The sequence below is a fragment of the Ovis aries genome, chromosome 9 (genome assembly GCF_016772045.2).
Source record: "Ovis aries strain OAR_USU_Benz2616 breed Rambouillet chromosome 9, ARS-UI_Ramb_v3.0, whole genome shotgun sequence".
Lineage (NCBI taxonomy): Eukaryota > Metazoa > Chordata > Mammalia > Artiodactyla > Bovidae > Ovis > Ovis aries.
In genome coordinates this window covers 56,433,113-56,451,983 of record NC_056062.1, presented here as the reverse complement: position 1 = coordinate 56,451,983, position 18,871 = coordinate 56,433,113, and the positions used below count along the sequence as shown (strand labels likewise).

The 18,871-nt window shown below is 41.9% G+C and overlaps 1 protein-coding gene across 3 annotated transcripts in view; it reads left to right on the top strand.

The window, feature by feature from the left end:
- Nucleotides 1-3,081: 3,081 nt before the first annotated feature.
- Nucleotides 3,082-18,871, top strand: part of TPD52 (tumor protein D52) — a 121,756-nt gene continuing 105,966 nt past the window's right edge. For all 3 annotated transcript variants that reach the window (XM_027973079.3, XM_027973078.3, XM_027973080.3), the window contains exon 1: nucleotides 3,082-3,195. In XM_027973079.3, coding sequence (XP_027828880.1) covers nucleotides 3,177-3,195 — 19 coding nt within the window. In that variant the 5' untranslated portion in view covers nucleotides 3,082-3,176. The remainder of the gene's footprint in view (nucleotides 3,196-18,871) is intronic.

Genomic DNA, 18,871 nt, shown 5'->3' with positions numbered 1-18,871 from the left:
TTCTTCAGTGCAACAGTCCAACTCTCACATCCATACATGACCACAGGAAAAACCATAGCCTTGACTAGACAGACCTTTGTTGGCAAAATAATGTTTCTGCTTTTGAATATACTATCTAGGTTGGTCATAACTTTCCTTCCAAGGAGTAAGTGTCTTTCAATTTCATGGCTACAGTCACCATCTGCAGTGATTTTGGAGCCCAAAGAGATAAAGTCTGACACTGTTTCCACTGTTTCCCCATCTATTTCCCATGAAGGGATGGGACTAGATGCCATGATCTTCGTTTTCTGAATGTTGAGCTTTAAGCCAACTTTTTCACTCTCCTCTTTCACTTTCATCAAGAGGCTTTTGAGTTCCTCTTCACTTTCTGCCATAAGGGTGGTGTCATCTGCATATCTGAGGTTATTGATATTTCTCCGGGCAATCTTGATTCCAGCTTGTGCTTCTTCCAGTCCAGCATTTCTCATAATGTACTTTGCATATAAGTTAAACAAGCAGGGTGACAATATACAGCCTTGATGTACTCCTTTTCCTATTTGGAACCAGTCTGTTGTTCCATGTCCAGTTCTAACTGTTGCTTCCTGACTTGTATACAGATTTCTCAAGAGGCAGGTCAGGTGGTCTGGTATTCCCATCTCTCTCAGAATTTTCCACAGTTTGTTGTGATCCACACAGTCAAAGGCTTTGGCATAGTCAATAAAGCAGAAATAGATGTTTTTCTGGAACTCTTTTGATTTTTCCATGATCCAGTGGGTGTTGGCAATTTGATCTCTGGTTCCTCTGCCTTTTCTAAAACCAGCTTGAACATCTGGATCATCACTGTATAGAAAATTAAATAGATATGAATAATAACATTTTGAAACATTGCTATTTTCAAGTGCTATTTACTTGTTCACAAGTTAGTTCATAGGTTGAGAGATTGTCTTTCCAATTGTTTATCTGAACAGCAGCTAGTCAAAAATTCTTGACCACAGTATATTTCCTGCCTATGCAAAAATATACTACTGTTACATTTAAAAGGTCATTTAAGAGCAAAAAGCAGGTGACTTCCTTGGAGGTCCAGTGGTTAAAACTCTGCACTTCTAATGCAGTGGGTCCAATGCAGGGTTCCATCCCTGGTCAGGGAGCTAGGAAGTAAGATCCCATATGCAGCCATGTGGCCAATAAATAAATATTTTAAAAAGAAAAAGATATATCATTGCACTTCTTTGTTAAAAACACTGGATTGTTAGTAACAGTAGATATGATATATTAATATCTTGGCTTCCCAGGTGGCACTAGTGGTAAAGAATCTGCCTGCCAATGAGAAAACTCAGAGAAGCAGTTTTGATCCCTGGGCTAGGAAGAGGCCCTGGAGTAGGAAATGGCAAACCACCCCCATACTCTTGACTGGAAAACTCATGGACAAAGGAGCCTGCCAGTCTACAGTCCATGGGGCCCCAAAGAGTCAGACATGACTGAGGACACAATTTATCTTATTCTGAAATTTTAGTCTGAAAGCTAAACTTATGATATTGATTCACTGCATGGCATAATTAAAGCAGTGAAAAGATGACCCAAATGATCTTTGACCTCCTGGAGCTCATAAGCTACTGGGTTATAACCTAGAGGGGCTGGGAACATAAACCTATGACTGTGGCAGGCTGGCCTGGGAGATGAGAGTGGAGGGTGCCACAAGAGAGAAGTCAAGTGCAGTGGGAGTAGGCAGAATTAAAGAGGAGAGGTCTCACCGGATTGAGATAAACCGAATAAAGCTCAGGAGAAGAAGCTGTCAATGCAGGTGCAAAACAGATACACTTGTAGTGGCACCCCACTCCAGTACTCTTGCCTGGAGAATCCCATGGACATTCTCCGAGAACCCTGGAAAGCTGCAGTCCAAGGGGTCGATGAGGGTCAGACACGACTGAGTGACCTCACTTTCACTTTTCACTTTCATGCATTGGAGAAGGTAATGACAACCCACTCCAGTGTTCTTGCCTGGAGAATCCCAGGGACGGGGGAAGCCTAGTGGGCTGCCGTCTATGGGGTCCTACAGAGTCAGACGACTGAAGTGACTTAGCAGCAGTAGCAGCAGGTAACTATTGCTAATTTAAAAACATAGTTGCAACAGCCAAACTCCTGTGATGTTTCAGGCAATGCGGGCTGGAGGCCTAGCCAGAGTCTCTACTTAGCACACAAGGAAGTTTGCCTTCCTTCTTAGACCCAGATGGCTTAGGAAGTTGGGCTACCACCTTAGAACTATGTAATAATCAACGTGACTTCACGGAAGACAGTAACTGCAGAACATTTAAAACAGAATGTTGATGCTAATTACGAAAAGTGTTATTACAGGAACTTCAAACTGTCCCTTGATCAATGGACGTGAAGCCTTTTGATATTTTCAAAAGATCCCTGATGATAAGCCTACCCTTTGCTTAATTTAATTCATTAAACTCATTTCAAAGTGTGGTCCTTAATCCTGCACTCAAAACAGTCAGATTTTATTGCACGAAAATCTTCTGAATTTGTCACTTAAAACCCTGCACCCTATTAAAAAGACAAGGCCACATCATTTTTTGGAGAGATTCTTTGTAATTTTAACCTCTTGGCCTGTTTCGCACCTACTCTGGTAGACAGTCTAGGGTATTATTTTGGAAGCAGGAGAACATGAAGAATGTGAGGGAAAAGGAGCCACTGGCGTTTGAAAATAACCTTCCTGTGTTTGCCACTCAATAAGCACAGAAGAGCAGGTGTTCGGGGAGGCAGAGAAAGGGCATCTTTAATGCCCCGGAGGAAACTTCTGATGATAAATAACTTGAGGGTGGGACGTCACGCCATCCCTGTCTCCACGCGGTCCCTACGCAGCCTCCACGGTGCTGCGGCGTCTTGGCCGTCCCGGCCTTCCCCTCTCCTACAGGGCGGGTTCCAGCCTGCGCTCACCCGGCCCTCCCCGCCCCGCCGCCCGGCACCGCCCGCCGGTCCTCCTCCCGCGCCGACGCGGCGGAGCGCACCGGCCGCGGGGTCAGGTGGTTGGGTGACGCCCCGGGAAAGCGCTCCCCACCGCGCGCGGGCGGCGCCAAAGCGCCCGACGCCTCCGGGGGAGGGGACTTCCCGGGAGCAGCGCGCGGAGGACGGGAGGAGCGCGGCGCGGCGGGCGGGCGGGCCGAGCGGGGACGGGCTGCCGGCGGGAGGGAGACATGGACCGCAGCGAGCAAGGTGAGGGCGCGGGCGCCTCCGGGGTGGGCACGGGGCCCGGCGCGGCGCGGCTGGGGGCCCGGATCCGGGGTGCGGCGGCGCGCGGCCTGGCGCCCGGGCAGGTGCGGAGCCTGCGGTGCCGGCGCCGCGAGTTGCGGCCCCGGAGCCGGATCCCGGGTCTTGGTGGGGCCGGGCTGCCGGGAACCGGCGGCAGGAGGGGGCGGATGGGACCGCGCGAGGGTGCGCGGGTGTTGGAGACAGCAGAGAGGAAGGGAAAGATAGAGAAGGTTCTGGGAGGCGGCGGAGGGCCGGCGCCGGGCGTTCGGAGCCCGGGCGGCGGATGAGAAGCGCTTTAGTGAAAAGCGGCTCCCAGGAGCCCTGCTCACCCTGGTCTGGGACCGGTGGAAACTGAGGGACTGAGGACGGTGGGTCGTTTGGCCCCGCACGAGGGGCGCGTGAAGCCCTCCGGCCGCATGTGAAGACTTTCTGCTCTCTCTTTCTTAACGTGGTTAGGATTTTTGGTGGCATTTGAGCCCGTGGCGTTGGTTTTGGTTGCGAACATTTAATACCCCCCAGTTGTGGAGCAGGGTCTCTGGGTTTGTTTGGATGCGGTGAATTTTTCGTAGCGGGGGTCCTCTTTTGTCCATCAAAGGTGAAACCCCCCCAACACAAAATCTTAGTCTGATTACTGTAGCTTTGGATGCACTTGTTTCTGATAACAGTATCTCAAGGGAAATTACTTCCAGTAAACATTATTTAAGAGAGATGTGGCATAGTAGAACTAGGTTTTCAGATTTAAATATTGCCGCATCCTAGAAATCTTTACTTATAGCACAGTAACCACACTAACCACAGATTCACGGCAAGCTTTTAAAAATATACATATAAAGGCTAAAAAAATGTAACAATATTGAGGTTAATTTTGGGAAGTGGGGATAGGAATTATTACTATTTTGAGTCTTAACAATATATTTTTTTTAATGTACTACCCTCCAGTATCTGCCTTCATGCATACCAGTTTTCATTTAAATCAAACAGTATACACGTGTATGCTGTTTTGTAGTTTACTTCTGGTCAGTTGTAAAATAGGATTTTTGGAGCCTTCCAGCTTGTCCTTTCTCTCAAGCCCTCAAATTAATCTCATCTTACATTCATTTTATACAGTATGTACATGTGTGCACCGTTGTGTCCAACTCTTTGCCACCGCATGGACTGTAGCCCGCCAAGGTCACCTGTCCATGCAGTTTCCCAGGCAAGAATGCTGGAGTGATTGCCATTTCCTTCTCCAAGGGATATTCCCCACCCAGGCATCGAACCCAGATCTCCGGCACTGCAAGCAGATTCTTTACCAGCAGGGCAATGGGGAAGCCCCATACAATATGTAGTTTATAGTATACATTATATATGTACATATATACACATGTCCACATATTGTCTAGATTTCAAACTTCTTGAAGTTAGAAGCATAGATTTCATTTTTGTCCGCAGTTGAGTAACCTGGTGATTTGCACATGGTAAACATTTAAATGTTTGAGTCGGAAAGCTCCTTACAAGTCTCAGGTGTATTACTGTTAGGAGAAGGCCTAGGGGCCACCAAGTAAGTCAGCATTTTTCTATCTGGATTTTCATGGGGTAGTGAGGGTGTCCAGCATGTGAGCATGCATACGTGTATATGTCTTACACTGTGATATTTAACATAATGATGTTTTTAGAATATGTGGCTGTTTGGTACTCCTCCAAGTAGATGAAATATTAGTGTTTTAATTAGGTGAATGGAGTGATTGCATTTATTAGGTTTTGTATTCTAGTTTGGCTGTGAAGAATCACGGCCAGTAGTACTTCTGTAATTTCCAATTTGCTGATACACTTTATGTGGTTATTGTAGGATTACTGTTTGTGCGTGTGTTTGTGTATATATGTCTAAGACATGTTTAATAAATCCCTTGGTTTATAAGAAGAGTCTTATTCTGTCTCTAATTTTTGGATGTTATTCTTTGGTAAAGATATTTGTTAGTCACGTTACTCCTTGTGTTTAATTGTCATTCTTGGAGGGCGAGGGAAGTCCATCTTCTTAAAGTAGAGAACCTGGATGCTAGACTGTAAATGAAAGATGAGCTAGCTGCCTGGGCAAGGTCAACTGAGGCTACCTAGCTTTGCAGTCTTAACAACCACTTGGCCTTTCCTTATACTTTGGGTTCCTTCTGCCTCTTTTTTGTCTTTTCATCTTTATGTTCTCATGGCACACAGTTTTTCAGAAATGTTTGTTGACTGCCTCAGATGAAAGGTAAGTGCCCAAGGGCCAGTCTTCTCCCAGCCCCTGGAACCTGATTCTCTCTGAGTTGGTCACTTGCTTCCTACTTCTTCCTGTTCCTTTTCCTTTGTGTTTTAAAGAAACAGAACTCTGGTTGGATGGACAAAGTTGCTGATAAGACTGCAGTGGGTGTGGAGAGTAAGTTTATCTGTCAGCTCTCTGAGCTAGCAGAGGAGACAATTCAGTCTTGAGCAAGTCCACGTAGACTCCTGGCTGAAAGTGAAAAGGAGGAACTTGGATTTTTAACTTGCAGGTTCACCAGTAAAGGGTGTTAGCTGGAATAAGGTTTATACAAAATCTGTGATTGTCTGCTGAATTGTGATTTTTTTCAAAGTACCTAAAACCAAATCAAAATATTTTAGGATTTAATGTACTTTTTTAACATGTGTGGATTTTGTTGTGTTTGTCCCTTTAAAAAACAGGGACTTCTCTGGTGGTACTGTGGTTAAGATTCTGTGCTCCCAGTGAAGGGAAGCCTTGGTTGGGGAATTAAGATCCCACATGCTGCACAGCATGGCCAGGAAAATAAAATCCTCTAGATACAAAATTAAATGGCCTACTACTTGTCTTGAATGCATGTCTCTGCTGAAATGTCTCCTTATCTGTTCCTTCTTATATGAAGTTGTCAAAATTTAGCCATTGCTACTGATTTTATTTAATAGAGCTATAATGTTTTGAAATAAACAGTTTTATTTTCAGCGCTGTATTCTGAAGGCTTTTCAGTATCAGTCTGAGATTTGCCTATTTTTCGTGCCCTCCCCCATACCCAGACTCTGTATACAGTACTCTGCTTATGTTGAGAGCAGTCAGCATCAGATGATTTAAAATCCACCATAAACAACATTCTGCCTCTGAGGAGTTTCTATGGGTTCAGCACACTTAACGTGTGTGCCATTTCCCACCTTGAAAGTGCAGCGGCCTGCTAACTGTAGAGTACACCATGTAAAAAACTCCTGACTGCCTTTTATGGGGCTGAATAGATAATTGTTCTCTCTTATACTGGCTTCCCAGGTGGCGCATTGGTAAATAATCTGCCTGCCAGTGCCGGAGACACTAGACGTGGGTTGGGTCCCTGGGTTGGGAACATCCCCTGGAGGAGCAAATGGCAACCCACTCCGTATTCTTACCTGGAAAATTCCGTAGACAGAGGAGCCTGGAGGGCTACAGTCCATGGGCTTGCAAAGAGTCAGACATAATTGCACGTGTGCGCATACGCACCCCACACAGGCACACACTCTCTTATATTAGTAATAACTTGTAGTTTAGCACCATTATATTGACAGTCACCTAGCCACTAAGCATTTTATCTGTGTTTGAATTAAAACACCACCACAGCTTTTTAAGGGGGTAGGGGAGGCTGCTATGGTGGAAACAACTGGGGAAAGGGGAAGCCTGTAATGACACAGTGACACAATAATAGGTCACTATAATTTCAGCCTGGTAATTATGCCTTCGAAATAACAAAATGGTGAGGTGTTGTTGATTTACAGATAAAACAAACTTAGAAATGAATGGGTAACAGCTTTGAGGGTCTGCTCACAGATCTCTGGGTGTGAGTCACTCAGCTTCACGGTTTCTTTGGTCAAGTCTTGCTTTCCATATGGTGCTAATGTCTTTGTTAACTTGCGTTCACTTCCTGCATCTGTTTCTACGCACCAGTCTGCTTGGTCCCTAGGGGAGAGCTAAGTGGTAGGAGGGGTTGTGATCCATCAGTGAGATCTCAAAACAGAATAATCTATGTACACAATAAAAGCAAATACACTCAAGGTTCCCAACTGAAGAGAACAGCCAAATCCCCTGACCTTCTGTGCTCCTGGTCCTTGTATTAGAGGCTCACATTATTTTATTTTCTTTGTAGGTTTAATTATTTCTGTTTAATTGTTGACTGTTTTAAAATCTCTCTTCTGAGACTCCCAGATTTTATTTAAACTGGGTGGGTACCAGAAACCATAATCTTAGCAGTGTATTTTTATTAGAATAAATATCCAAGGGATCAAGAGATTAAATGTCTAGTGCAAGTTAAAAAATGTTTGAATTAAAAATACTTCTTGGTAGCTGAGAGGAATTGTTCATTTTAGAAAAATCAGAAAATACACATGGAGAGAAAGAACATAAAACCACCTATAATCCTATTCTGGAAAATCACTGTTAGCATGTTGGTTTGTATCCATCCATATAGCTGTTCTTTTAACCAAATCACAAAATAATCTCTTATTGAATATGTCATCTTGTATCTTGCCTCTTCTTTAAAACTCAGTATTTTAAAATACCCTTCTGCAGCGTCATTTTGACAGTGTGACCAGGTAATTAATGCACATGATAGTGTTCAGAATGATTAAGAGGTTGCAAAATGTTAAATCTCCCTTCCATTCCTGTCTCCTTGGCTATTTCTCTTGGGTAATGATGTCACCATTATTAACAGTTTATTCTCCATCCACCCAGAGAGATTCTACTTATGTATGTATACACACTTATATTTAAATACGTACAGTGTTAGTGTGTGTGTTATATAAGCTGTAGTGCACAAATTATTTAGCACCTAACTTCTGTATTTCTATATATACTATACTATATATACTAACAGTATGTATTTTAGAGATCATTCAACACAATGTTATATAGAGTTGTTTCATTTTTCAGGACTATTTGTAGATGTCTATTTTTAGATGTACGATGTTATGTACCATAACAGATGATACTTGTTCCCTATTGAGGGACATTTAGGTTTCCCCTAATATTTTGCTGTTAAAACAAAGCTGCAGCAAATAAATCTGTATGCAAATTATTTGATAAATGTGCTGGTGTATCTGTAGGAAGAATTCTTAGAAGAATGTGACTGTTCAGTTTTAATAGTGCTAGATTCTGCTCCATAGAAGTGGTGCCAGTTATAATCCACCAGCTATGTGTGAGCATCTGCTTCTCTCTATCATGTGGCCAGGGTGTTGTCACATTTTTCATCTTTGCTTCTCTTTTGGGGGAAAGATGTTTCGCAGGCTGTGTTTTATTATATATTTTTCTTAATATGAAGGCCATTATACTTCTTTTGATATGTTTGAGATCTGTCTATATTCATTTTCTGTGACATGTCTGATCATATACCTTGCCATTTTTTTCTGTTGTTGTATCCTTTTCTTCTTGATTTCTTCATGGCATGAATTGCTATATTTTTTCCTAGTTTGTCATTCCTTTTTTGACTTTCTGGTGATATTTTTTCTGAGAAGAAATATTAGTTGATGGCAGTTTTCATTTAATAGCTTCGAGCTTTTGAATCATTCATAGAGATGCTATCCTCACTTTGAATTTATGGTTTTACTTTTTACCTTTAAATCTTTCATCCATCTGGAGTTTATTTTGATTAAAAAATGTGAGTTATGAATCTTAACGTCCTTCCCAACTCAACTGGCTCCTCAATTGTCCAGCATCATTCACTGACTAATGGGTCTTTGAAATACTGCTACTGTCACTACTAAATTTCTGTATTCTTTTCTTTTCCCCTATTCTGTCTTTTCAATCCTAGTAACTAAACTGTTTAAATTATTGTGGTTTCATAACATGTTAAAATGTCTGGAAGGACTAGTCTCTCCTGATCACTCTATTTTTCATTACTAGATGTTTTTCTAGCTGTTCTTGCCAGATTTTATTTCCAAATGAACATTAGAATCAACTTGGTCTGGATGAAAATCCAGAAGAAATGTAGTTGATAATAGCTTTCTTCCCTTCCCCTGTTCTCTATCCTCCTCATTTCCCTCTCTCTCTCTTTTTTTAATAGACCTGTTCCCTTGTTTTTCTCTTTATTGAATGTCCCAGTATGTTCATCATAGTTGTATTGTACATACTATATATACAATTTTATATTGCATTTTGCATACTACTAGATAATAAGAATTTTAATGTACCATTAAAAAAGTATCTTCAAACTGTATTTTTTGATGACTGTACCCTTTCAGCATTTGATGTTTAACTGTTTTGTGTGTGTGTGTGTGGGAATATAGATTGCTTTTTATTTTAGCTATTATAATACTTTAAAGAGAAATTGTTTTAAGATCAATTTCTTGAGACAGGACAAAGGATGTGAATATGCTTAGGTTTTTCATGCCTTTGGCTAAATTGCTTTCTGGGAAACATAATTATTACTGCTTTTTTATTGTCGTAAAAATGCATGACAAGAAATATATTATCACAACTGTATTTAAGTGTATAAGATAGTATTGTTAACTCTATATACTTTATTGTGTAACACATCTCTAGAACCTTTTCATTTTGATGACTGAAACCCTGGACCCACTGAGCAACACACATTTTTTTCTCTCTACAGCCCCTGGTAACCACTATTCTCTTTTCTGCGTCAGTGAGTTTGATTATTTTAGATACATCATTAAAGTGGAATCATGCAGTATTTGTCTTTTTATGACTAACTTATATGACCTAGCATAATGTCTTCAGGGTTCATCACATCATTGCATAGTGTAGGATTTCTATCTTTTTTAAGGCTATATAATATTCTAGTGTGTACGTATGCCACATTTTCTGTATCATCTTTTATTTTCTTTGTTCATCCTTCACTGGGGATTTAGGTTGCTCCCACCTCTTGGCTGTTGTGATTACGGGTGTGCAAATTCTCTTTTATGTCCTGTTTTCCACTCTCTTGGGTATATACTGTTGGGAAGGAATGTTTATTTTCCCTACCTTTCTTAGTTCTTTGGCTTGTCTAATAATGAAATCAACATAGGGCAGACTAACAGGAGAAAAACAAATTTAGTTGCATATGTTCAGGGGTCCTACAAGAATATGAGACCCTCAGGCATTTAGCCAGTTGAGACTTAACATGACATTCTGAGCTATGGAGAAAAGGGATAGGGTTCTGGGTCTTGAAAGGTGAGAAAGACAATTCACAGGAAGATGGAGAGAAGGTTTGGTAAAGTGTTTTCCATTCCCTGCAGGACGATGGGGCCCAGAGAGAACTTTGATCTCTAGCCCCAGTCTGGCTGCCCGCAGTTCACCCCACCTCACCTGTACTATTTGTAGTTATCTCTTGTGATAGTTCCCTTCCTGGTACCAGACCCTCTATCTAAATTCTTTTAGACAGGTAAGGGAGAGATAAAAGGTTTTCCTCAGTCTGCTGATTTTGATTGCTTTCAGCTCAAAATAGTCACAATTCCAAAATGGTAGTTTGAGGAAGACTTGTTCTGAACTCCTCAATACCCAGAAATAAAATTGCTGGTTCATATGGTAGTTCTCTTTTTACGTGTTTTGTTTTGTTTGGTTTGTAAATTTCTCTCCTGTTTTCCATTGTGGCTGTACCGTTTTATATTCTCACCAAGTTATTTTAAAGAGAACATGGTAGAGACCAAACACCTGCAGAGAGAGGGAGCCTGTGTAGGTTCTAATTTTTCCATATCCTCAGCTACACTTTTCATTTTCTGTTTTTGATAGGGGCCTTCCTATTTGAGCTGAGATAGTTTAATATCTCAGTGTGGTTATGATTTGTATTTTCCTGATGATGAGTGATATTGAGTGCTTCTTGGTCATCTTTATGTCTTCTTTGGAGAAATGTCTATGATTGGATTATTAATTACTAATGTATTCTGGATACTTAGGCCTTATGAGATATGTGGTTTACACATATTTTCCTCCCATTCTGTAAATTGCCTTTGTCACTCTTGGTGGTTTCTTTTTCTGCACAGATGTCATTGCCTTGGGAAAAAAAAAAAAAGAATTAGAAAGCTTATAGGTAAAAAAAATGCCGTCTCTTTTCATTTAAACTTCTTCCACCTTCTAAGAGGCTGGAGATGATTTTAGCCATTGTGTTCCCCTTTTGACATTGGTTGTTCCTTCATTGTTTTAATATCTTTTTATTTTATTAAATTAAAAATTTTAATTGACTTATAGTTTGGCTGCGCTGGGTCTTCATTGCTGAGTGTGGGTATTCTCTAGGTGTGGCAAGCAGGAGCCACTCTCTGTGGCGTGCGGGCTTCTCATTGCAGAGGCTTCTCTTGTTGCGGAGCCTGGGTTCTGCGTGTGCCGTCTTCAGCGGTTGTGGTGCACAGGCTCAGTTGTTGCGGCTCACAGGCTTGAGAGCATGGGTTCAGCTGCCCCAAAGTGCGTGGGCTCTTCCCAGACCAGGAATCAAACCCACGTCCCCTGCATTGGCAGGCGGATTCTTTACCGCTGAGCCAGCGGGGAAGTCCTCTCCTTCACTTTAAAATTGTGTCTTTGCCTTCTTCTGCTGCCACCCTTCTCCCCTGTTCATATGAAACCTTTGTGTTTTGTGGGAAATATTTATTTTTTCTATATTGGTTTTGGTTATGTTGCATCTCTTACGTTATTTTTCTGACAGAAGACATTATTAAGAGCAGATATTTTCTTGGTGACAGTTTTTAGAGTAACTTTCATGGCTCTCAGTTGCCCTCAGTACTTTTTTCTCTGTGTGTTTATGTCTTCTCTTTAGATGCATTTGTAGTCAACACTAAAAGTAGTGGTTTTGGGTAGGACTATTAATTTACATGCTTTGGCTCATAGGCATGGTGACTGTATTTCATGTTACAGTTATGCACATGTAAATGTCAGCTTAAAAATGATATAAAACATCACCATATAAAGTTTTGGATTGAGAATTTACTTAATAGGATTAAACTTCACCCCTTGTATTCTGAGCTTTTTGGAGGCTTTGTGGTATGGTAAAGGAGCTTATGGTGTAATGAATAGGGCTGTAGGAATAAAGATAGCAGTTTATCCCAACCCATTAAGATTTATATTTGGCTAGAAATGAAGTGTCAGTAGGAGACTGTTCTTCTGTCTGTACATTGTTGGTACTCCATAAATATTTGTCCTATTGTACATATATTCATTAGAAAGATTTCTAGTGTATATATAGAGTCACATGGGATTAGATGGAAACAGTTAACAGGGAAAGATAATAGTTTGGCAGAGAGACAAGAATACCTGTTCCAAATGTGCTTATAGTTTTATACATAATCACTGAAAAGTCTGATCTGTAAATAGAAACCAAGTTGGTACTTTACTTCTCAGGTGTACGTGTAAGAGTATTTATGTATACATTTACAAGTAGAGGAGGAGACAGTGCTGATTAAATGTTTATTATCCAAAGGAAGTTGGATGTAGTGCTAAGTAACTTTCTTAAATGTTTTCTATGCTATTTCAATTTGCTTCTAATGTATCCTGAATTTAAGAGGCACAGATGGTGTTGATACATTTTAGAAGTTTTCTTTCAGTGAAATTGAGAAGGGCAGTGGGGATGTTGATAGTGGTGGAAAGGGTTTGCTACTAGTTAACCAGAATGAAAATTATATAAAGAGGGAAAATGCAAACATTTCTGCTGGCTGGAGCATTTTAGCAAATTGATGACCAACTTTCCATTTTGGTATATACTGAGTATATCACTTTTGGTATATCAGTTTATTAGCAGTGGGAATGATGATGATTCTACCTGTTTTTGCACAACTCTTTCTAATTTTTCTTCATATTATTTCAATTCAGTCTTTCCAAATGCGAGGTAACAGGATTGGTATCATTTTTGTTTTATATATGAGGAAACAGAAGCTGAGAGAGCGACTTCCCCATTCTCTGCTAGATGTGGAGATTGTTACAAAACCTTTGTCCCACACCTGTTGTTTCTCAAAGGGTAACCGGTGGCCAAGAACAGTTTCAACTACATTTGCAAATCAGTTTAAAGGGCTGGGAACACTTCACACTTTTTAGAAATATTTTCCTTCCAACAAATTAAAACAGAATTGGAATCTGAAGGGACACCACTTCAAGTTCTGCATTATAATGACCTAAGTTTTCTAGCTGGGGTTTTACTGGGCAACTTTTAGTAATAACGCTACTACCACTAATACCAGCAACAACATCTGCTCAGGGTTTTCTGTATACCAGGTTCTGTTCTAAATGTTTTTCATGTTTCATTTTGAAAATGTTTAGGACAAACCTATGAGCCACATCCTTGCTTTACAAATGAAGAAACAAGATGTGAGAAAATGGAGTGATAACTTCTCCAGGGACACAGAGCTTGACACAGACAGAGCTGGGTTTTAATCCGAATTATTTGGCCATAGTGTTCCTGTCCTTGTGCTACCTAAAAGTGTAATGAAAGGTGTTGTTCAAAATGATGCCATTCTGTGGTAGCTACCATCGAGAAGGGAGCACTCAGACCGGTATCCGCCCCAGAATGTGGTCTGTCCTCAGGCGCCAGAGCCGATTGAAAATATTCAGGGTAAAGAATGCTAGAGCCGAAGGTACGTCGGGGTTGAAAATTGGGCTTCATCGTTTTGAGACACTGGATAAGTCACTCAACCTCTTTGAGGGTGATTATACCTCAACTATTTGTGAAATTTAAGTAAAAATCTGTGACTGGTATGGGGGCTCAATAGATACTAGTTGTAAAATGGACTGTTTGTATTTCTGTAAAATGCTAATTCAGTGATTTCCAATTCAAATTAAACATTTCATTTATTTGGAGACAATTATGATATGATGCGGGCTTGCCTGGTGGCTCAGCAGAAGAATACGCCTGCAGTGCAGAACACACAGGAGATGTGGGTTCAGTCCCTGGGTTGGGAAGATCCCGTGGAGGAGGGCATGGCAACCCACTCCAGTATTCTTGCCTGGAGGATCCCATGGCCAGAGGAGCCTGGCAGGCTGCAGTCCGTAGGGTCACAGAGAGTCAGACACGACGAAAGTGACTGAGCGTGCACACACACGTGATGTGATGTCTGCCCTCACAGACCAGGCTGCAGAAACATACAGAGAATTTGGCCACTGTGTGAAGTGGAGGTTGTAAGGACTGCTTGGCTGACTGAGAAGGAAATGAGGAACTCTGGCTGGTCATCAGAACAGGAATCTAACCTCAAGTAACCTTTGAACTTGAAGGTGAAGTAGGAATCCTGGTAAGAGGTAAGAGAAGGAAGGGTGGGGAAGAGGATTTGGGAAGAAGCTTCAGTATGTACAAAGGTGTAGAGGCGTGAAAGGGCAAAAAGATGCTCAGAAATTCCCTGTGAAAGGAGTTCATGGTGGTCACTAGGGGTGTGTGAGCTGTCCTGTGTGCTGGGATCAAGATTCAGGACTGTGCTGTACAGCAATAGGGTGGTGGTGGCAGGTGGGAGTTTCGTTTTAGGTAACATTTTGGCAGCTATGTAGAAGGGACTAGCTAACCAAGCAGGGGGTGTCACTGTGTTTCATGCCAGTGGTGGGGGGTGCTGGATTCCTGAGGGATCTTTGGGTAGAATGGGTCAGATGTGAAGGGCGAGGATCTGAGAATAAAGAAGAGCAGAGAATAAAGAAAAGCGCTTGGGCTTTTCAGACCACATGGATTTGGAAAGGGACCAGAGGCAAGGGAGAGAGAGGGAATTTCATTTGGGGTGTGTGTTACATCTGAGGTCTGTTCCATTTGTCCAAAGTTGTATAACAGACCATCCCCACACCTAGTGGTTTAAAACAACAGCATTTTTTTTTTTTTTTAATGGTCACAGACCTGTACGTGGGCAGGGCTTGGTGGGGACAGCTTGTCTCTCCTCCACTCAGCTCAGCTGGGAGGCTTGTAGCATGAGGCAGGGCTCATCTGAAGGCTTCCTCACCCACATGGGGGCCAGCAGTTGGGGCTCCTCAGGCATCTGGTTCAATCCCCATGGTCTCTGGTGGAAACACCATGACCTGTTTGAGGTTGGTGATTTGCTTGCCTGTTTTTAGCTGGAGACCATGCTGTTGATACAGCAGCAGGCCCCCTCTGGATGCCCCGTAACAGGCTTCTTACATTACCCCAATGCTCCCAACCCATGGGTCCTAAGAGAGAGGCTGCCAGGGGCTGTGTGGCTTTGTATTACCTAGCCTTAAAGTCATGTGGAGTTGGTTCCTCCTCGTTCTGTTAGGAATGTGTCACGAGGGCCAGCCCAGATTCAAGGAGGGAGAGTTAGACGCCGCTTTTGGTGGGAAGAGGGTGCATTCAACAGATGTGTGCACGTGTTTTAAAACCCCTCCAGGTCCTTGTGGGATGTCGGTGTGGCTGGGTTACGGGTGAACTATGGATCTCCAAGAGAAGGAGCTGGGCAGGAGAGCATGTGATCATTTGTAGCTGTTAATTATTAGCATGTTACTTCCATATTACCACATGTGATATTTGAAGCTATTAAGTTGCTGAGACGGCCCAGGAACAAAAGTAGAACAGAACATGGAATTTGAAGATTTCAGGACGGGGAGAGGAAGGTGCAGGATAGGGAGTGTAACTTTCGCAGGCCCTGGAGAGGCCAGGTAGATTGAGGGGAAACAGTAGATAATGGCTTTGGTGATGAGGACCAATTATGGATAATGCGGAGAGATTCAAGCTCCAGCGGTCCGGAGGAAGTTGAGGAGAAGGAACAGGGCAGATGCTATGGATTTGGGCCTTTGAGAAGGGTCAAATGTGTGTGTGTGTTTTAGTTTTTTTAAAATACAAATTGAGATACTGCCCTTTTGAGAAGCAAGATGGTGTTTTAAAGGGAAATCTGTATTACCTTGGTGATTTGCTTGCCTGCATTGAGTATTGTTTTTGCTTCCAGACACAGAGAGGATGCGGTTTTGACCTTTGTGCCTGTTTGTAACATGAAAGAAGAAAGCGAGGCAAGGGAGAATAACTGGATGTGCCAGTCCTGTGTAGGTCACTGGTTTTGGTTACGATGCTTTTAACGCACAGTGTATTTTACTAGCCCTGTCCTAGAGTTTGATCTTCAAGGTGCTCAAGTCTGTAAGCAATAATTCACTTGAATGTGTAAGAACCTTGTGGGGAATAAGTACTTATTAAATATCTGTGAAATGAAAGCATGATATGTTCTCCAGGTGGAATGAGGGTCACAGAAGCAATTTAGCCTTGAGTTGACATTAGAGCCAAATCATAGTAAAGCTGTGATTTTTTTTTTTTTCCCTTTATACCAGCAATTTCTCAGGGCACATCTGAAGTTGTGAGCGCTCCCTTTTCTTCATGGAGGATCTCAGCTGCAGGGTTGATTTATGCCACATTTGAATTTGTCAAATAGTCTCTTGAGAAATATTTTCCCTCCAGAATGGCAGTCCCCTCACTGGAGAGTCAGCCACCTGGGTCACTGTTGATCTTCTAGTCAGCTGCCCTGGTGATTTTTCAGTAGGTGGCTACTTACTATTCGCTGCTTCAGGCATTCAGTGAAAATTTTGACTAACAGTAAAAATAGGCGCAGTGGTCAAGAATCTGCCCATCAGTGTAGGAAGGGTAAGACGTGGGTTTGATCCCTGCATTGGAAAGATCCCCTGGAGTAAGAAAAGGCAACCTGCTTCAGTATTCTTGCCTGGAAAATGAAAATCCCATGGACAGAGGAGCCTGGGGGCTACCGTCTTTGGGGCTGCAAAGAGCTGGACATGCCTAAGTGACTGAACACATAAGATAACACAAAGATAACACGGCAGATTTCCCTTGGCTTTTATTTTTCCCTTCATTTCAATCCCTTCCCAAACTTCCTGCCTCCTTTTAGCCCAGGGCTGGGCAGCTTGCTGCCCTGCAGTGACCTCTGGCTGGGCCTGTGGTCACTGCCCATGAAGGTCTGATGACATTTTCCTAGTCTGATTATTCTCTTCACCATGGCAACATTGCTGTTAAATTTGAAAAGCAGTGACCTATGATGAAACAGCCAACTCTTCAGAGTGCACTGGGTCCCTCGTGTGCACTGGGTCCCTCGTGTGGGTAGCAACATTGTTTACAAGGCAAGGTACTAGGTTTCCAGTGTTCACAGCAGCATTGTATACAATTGGCAAGGTAGGGAAGCAACCAAAGTGTCCATTGACAGATAATGGATAAAGAAGATGTGGTGTATATATACAATGGAATACTACTCAGGCATAAAAGGAATGAAATCTTGCCATTTGTAGCGGTACAGAGGGACCTGGAAGGCGTTACGCTAAGGGAAATAAGTCAGAGAAAGATAAGTGCTGTATGATAATCACTTATATGTGAAATCTAAAAAATGCAACAAACTAGGAAGTAAAACGGAAATGAAGCAGACTCACAGAGAACAAACTAGTGTTTAGCACTGGGGAGAGGGAGCAGAGAAGGGCAATATAGGGGTAAGGGGAGAAAAGGTTACTATGGGATTATGTGAAATCATGTGTGAAACTTTTGAAAACTGTGAAGCACTCTAGAATTTAAAGAATCTTTCATTCAGTATAAAAAAAAAAAACAAACAGAAAACAAACTGCAGTAGGTCACTTTGATAATTTTTACAATCCAGTGCTGCGCAAACCTCAGATCAGTCTGTCTCTTCCCCTCAGTTTGGGTTTGCGCATGGGTAGTTGTTTCCCTGAGTTTCCTGTTGTCCCTCTTTGCCTTTCCGTTCTCCTTCCCTTTCAGTGTCTTTTTATTCTACCTAATTTCCTTTTTCTCCTTTTCATTTTTTATCCTTCTCCATTCGGGACATCCTGCGCAACTCAGAGGTTTTGTTGCTCTTGTTCTTTTTGTTTTGCTTTTACTTAGGGGATGTCATGGGTTTATTCGAGATGTTTTATGTTTCTTACTAGTATTAATTTTTTTATGTAGGGATTTTTTAAAAAGCCCTGAAAATAGATTTCCTAGTTTGTTTATTTATTATTAATTCCATTGCTATCGTGTAGCTGATTTAGATCCCCCCTGCCCCCGTTGGTGTGTGTATAGTGATTCAAAGCTTAGAAAAAATTATTTCAAATTATTAATTGGGAATTTTCAGAAATCATACTTTAGTAGTTGACCTATTTGTGTTTCTCTGTGTGGAGTCTCAGCAAAGTTAGGAACACTCAAAGGCTACATAATTCTTGAAATTTAATAGCACCCCAATGTTCACAGCAGCACTATTCACAATAGCCAAGAAGTGGAAGCAATCTAAATGTCCGTTGACAGAGGAATGGATAAAGAAGATGTAGTATATATGCATAATTACTCAGCCATGAAAAGAATGAATTATTGCCATTTGAAACAGCATGGATGGACCTGGAGATAATCAGGCTAAGTGAAGTGAGTCAGAGAAAGACAAATATCATGTGATATCACTTATAGGTGGAATCCAGAATATGATACAAATGAGCTTATTTATGAAACAAAAACAGAGTCACAGACATAGAGAACAAACTCATGGTTACCACAGGGTAAGGGCATGGAGGAGGGATGAATCATGAGTTTGGGATTAGCAGACACACACTACTGTATACAAAATAGATAAACACTAAGGTCCACTGGATTGTAGAAAAAGCAAGAGAATTCCAAAAAAAACATCTACTTCTGCTTCATTGACTGCAGTAAAGCCTTTGACTGTGTGGATCATAACAAACTGTGGAAAATTCTTCAAGAGATGGGAATACCAGACCACCTTACCTTCCTCCTGAGAAATCTGTGTGCAGGTC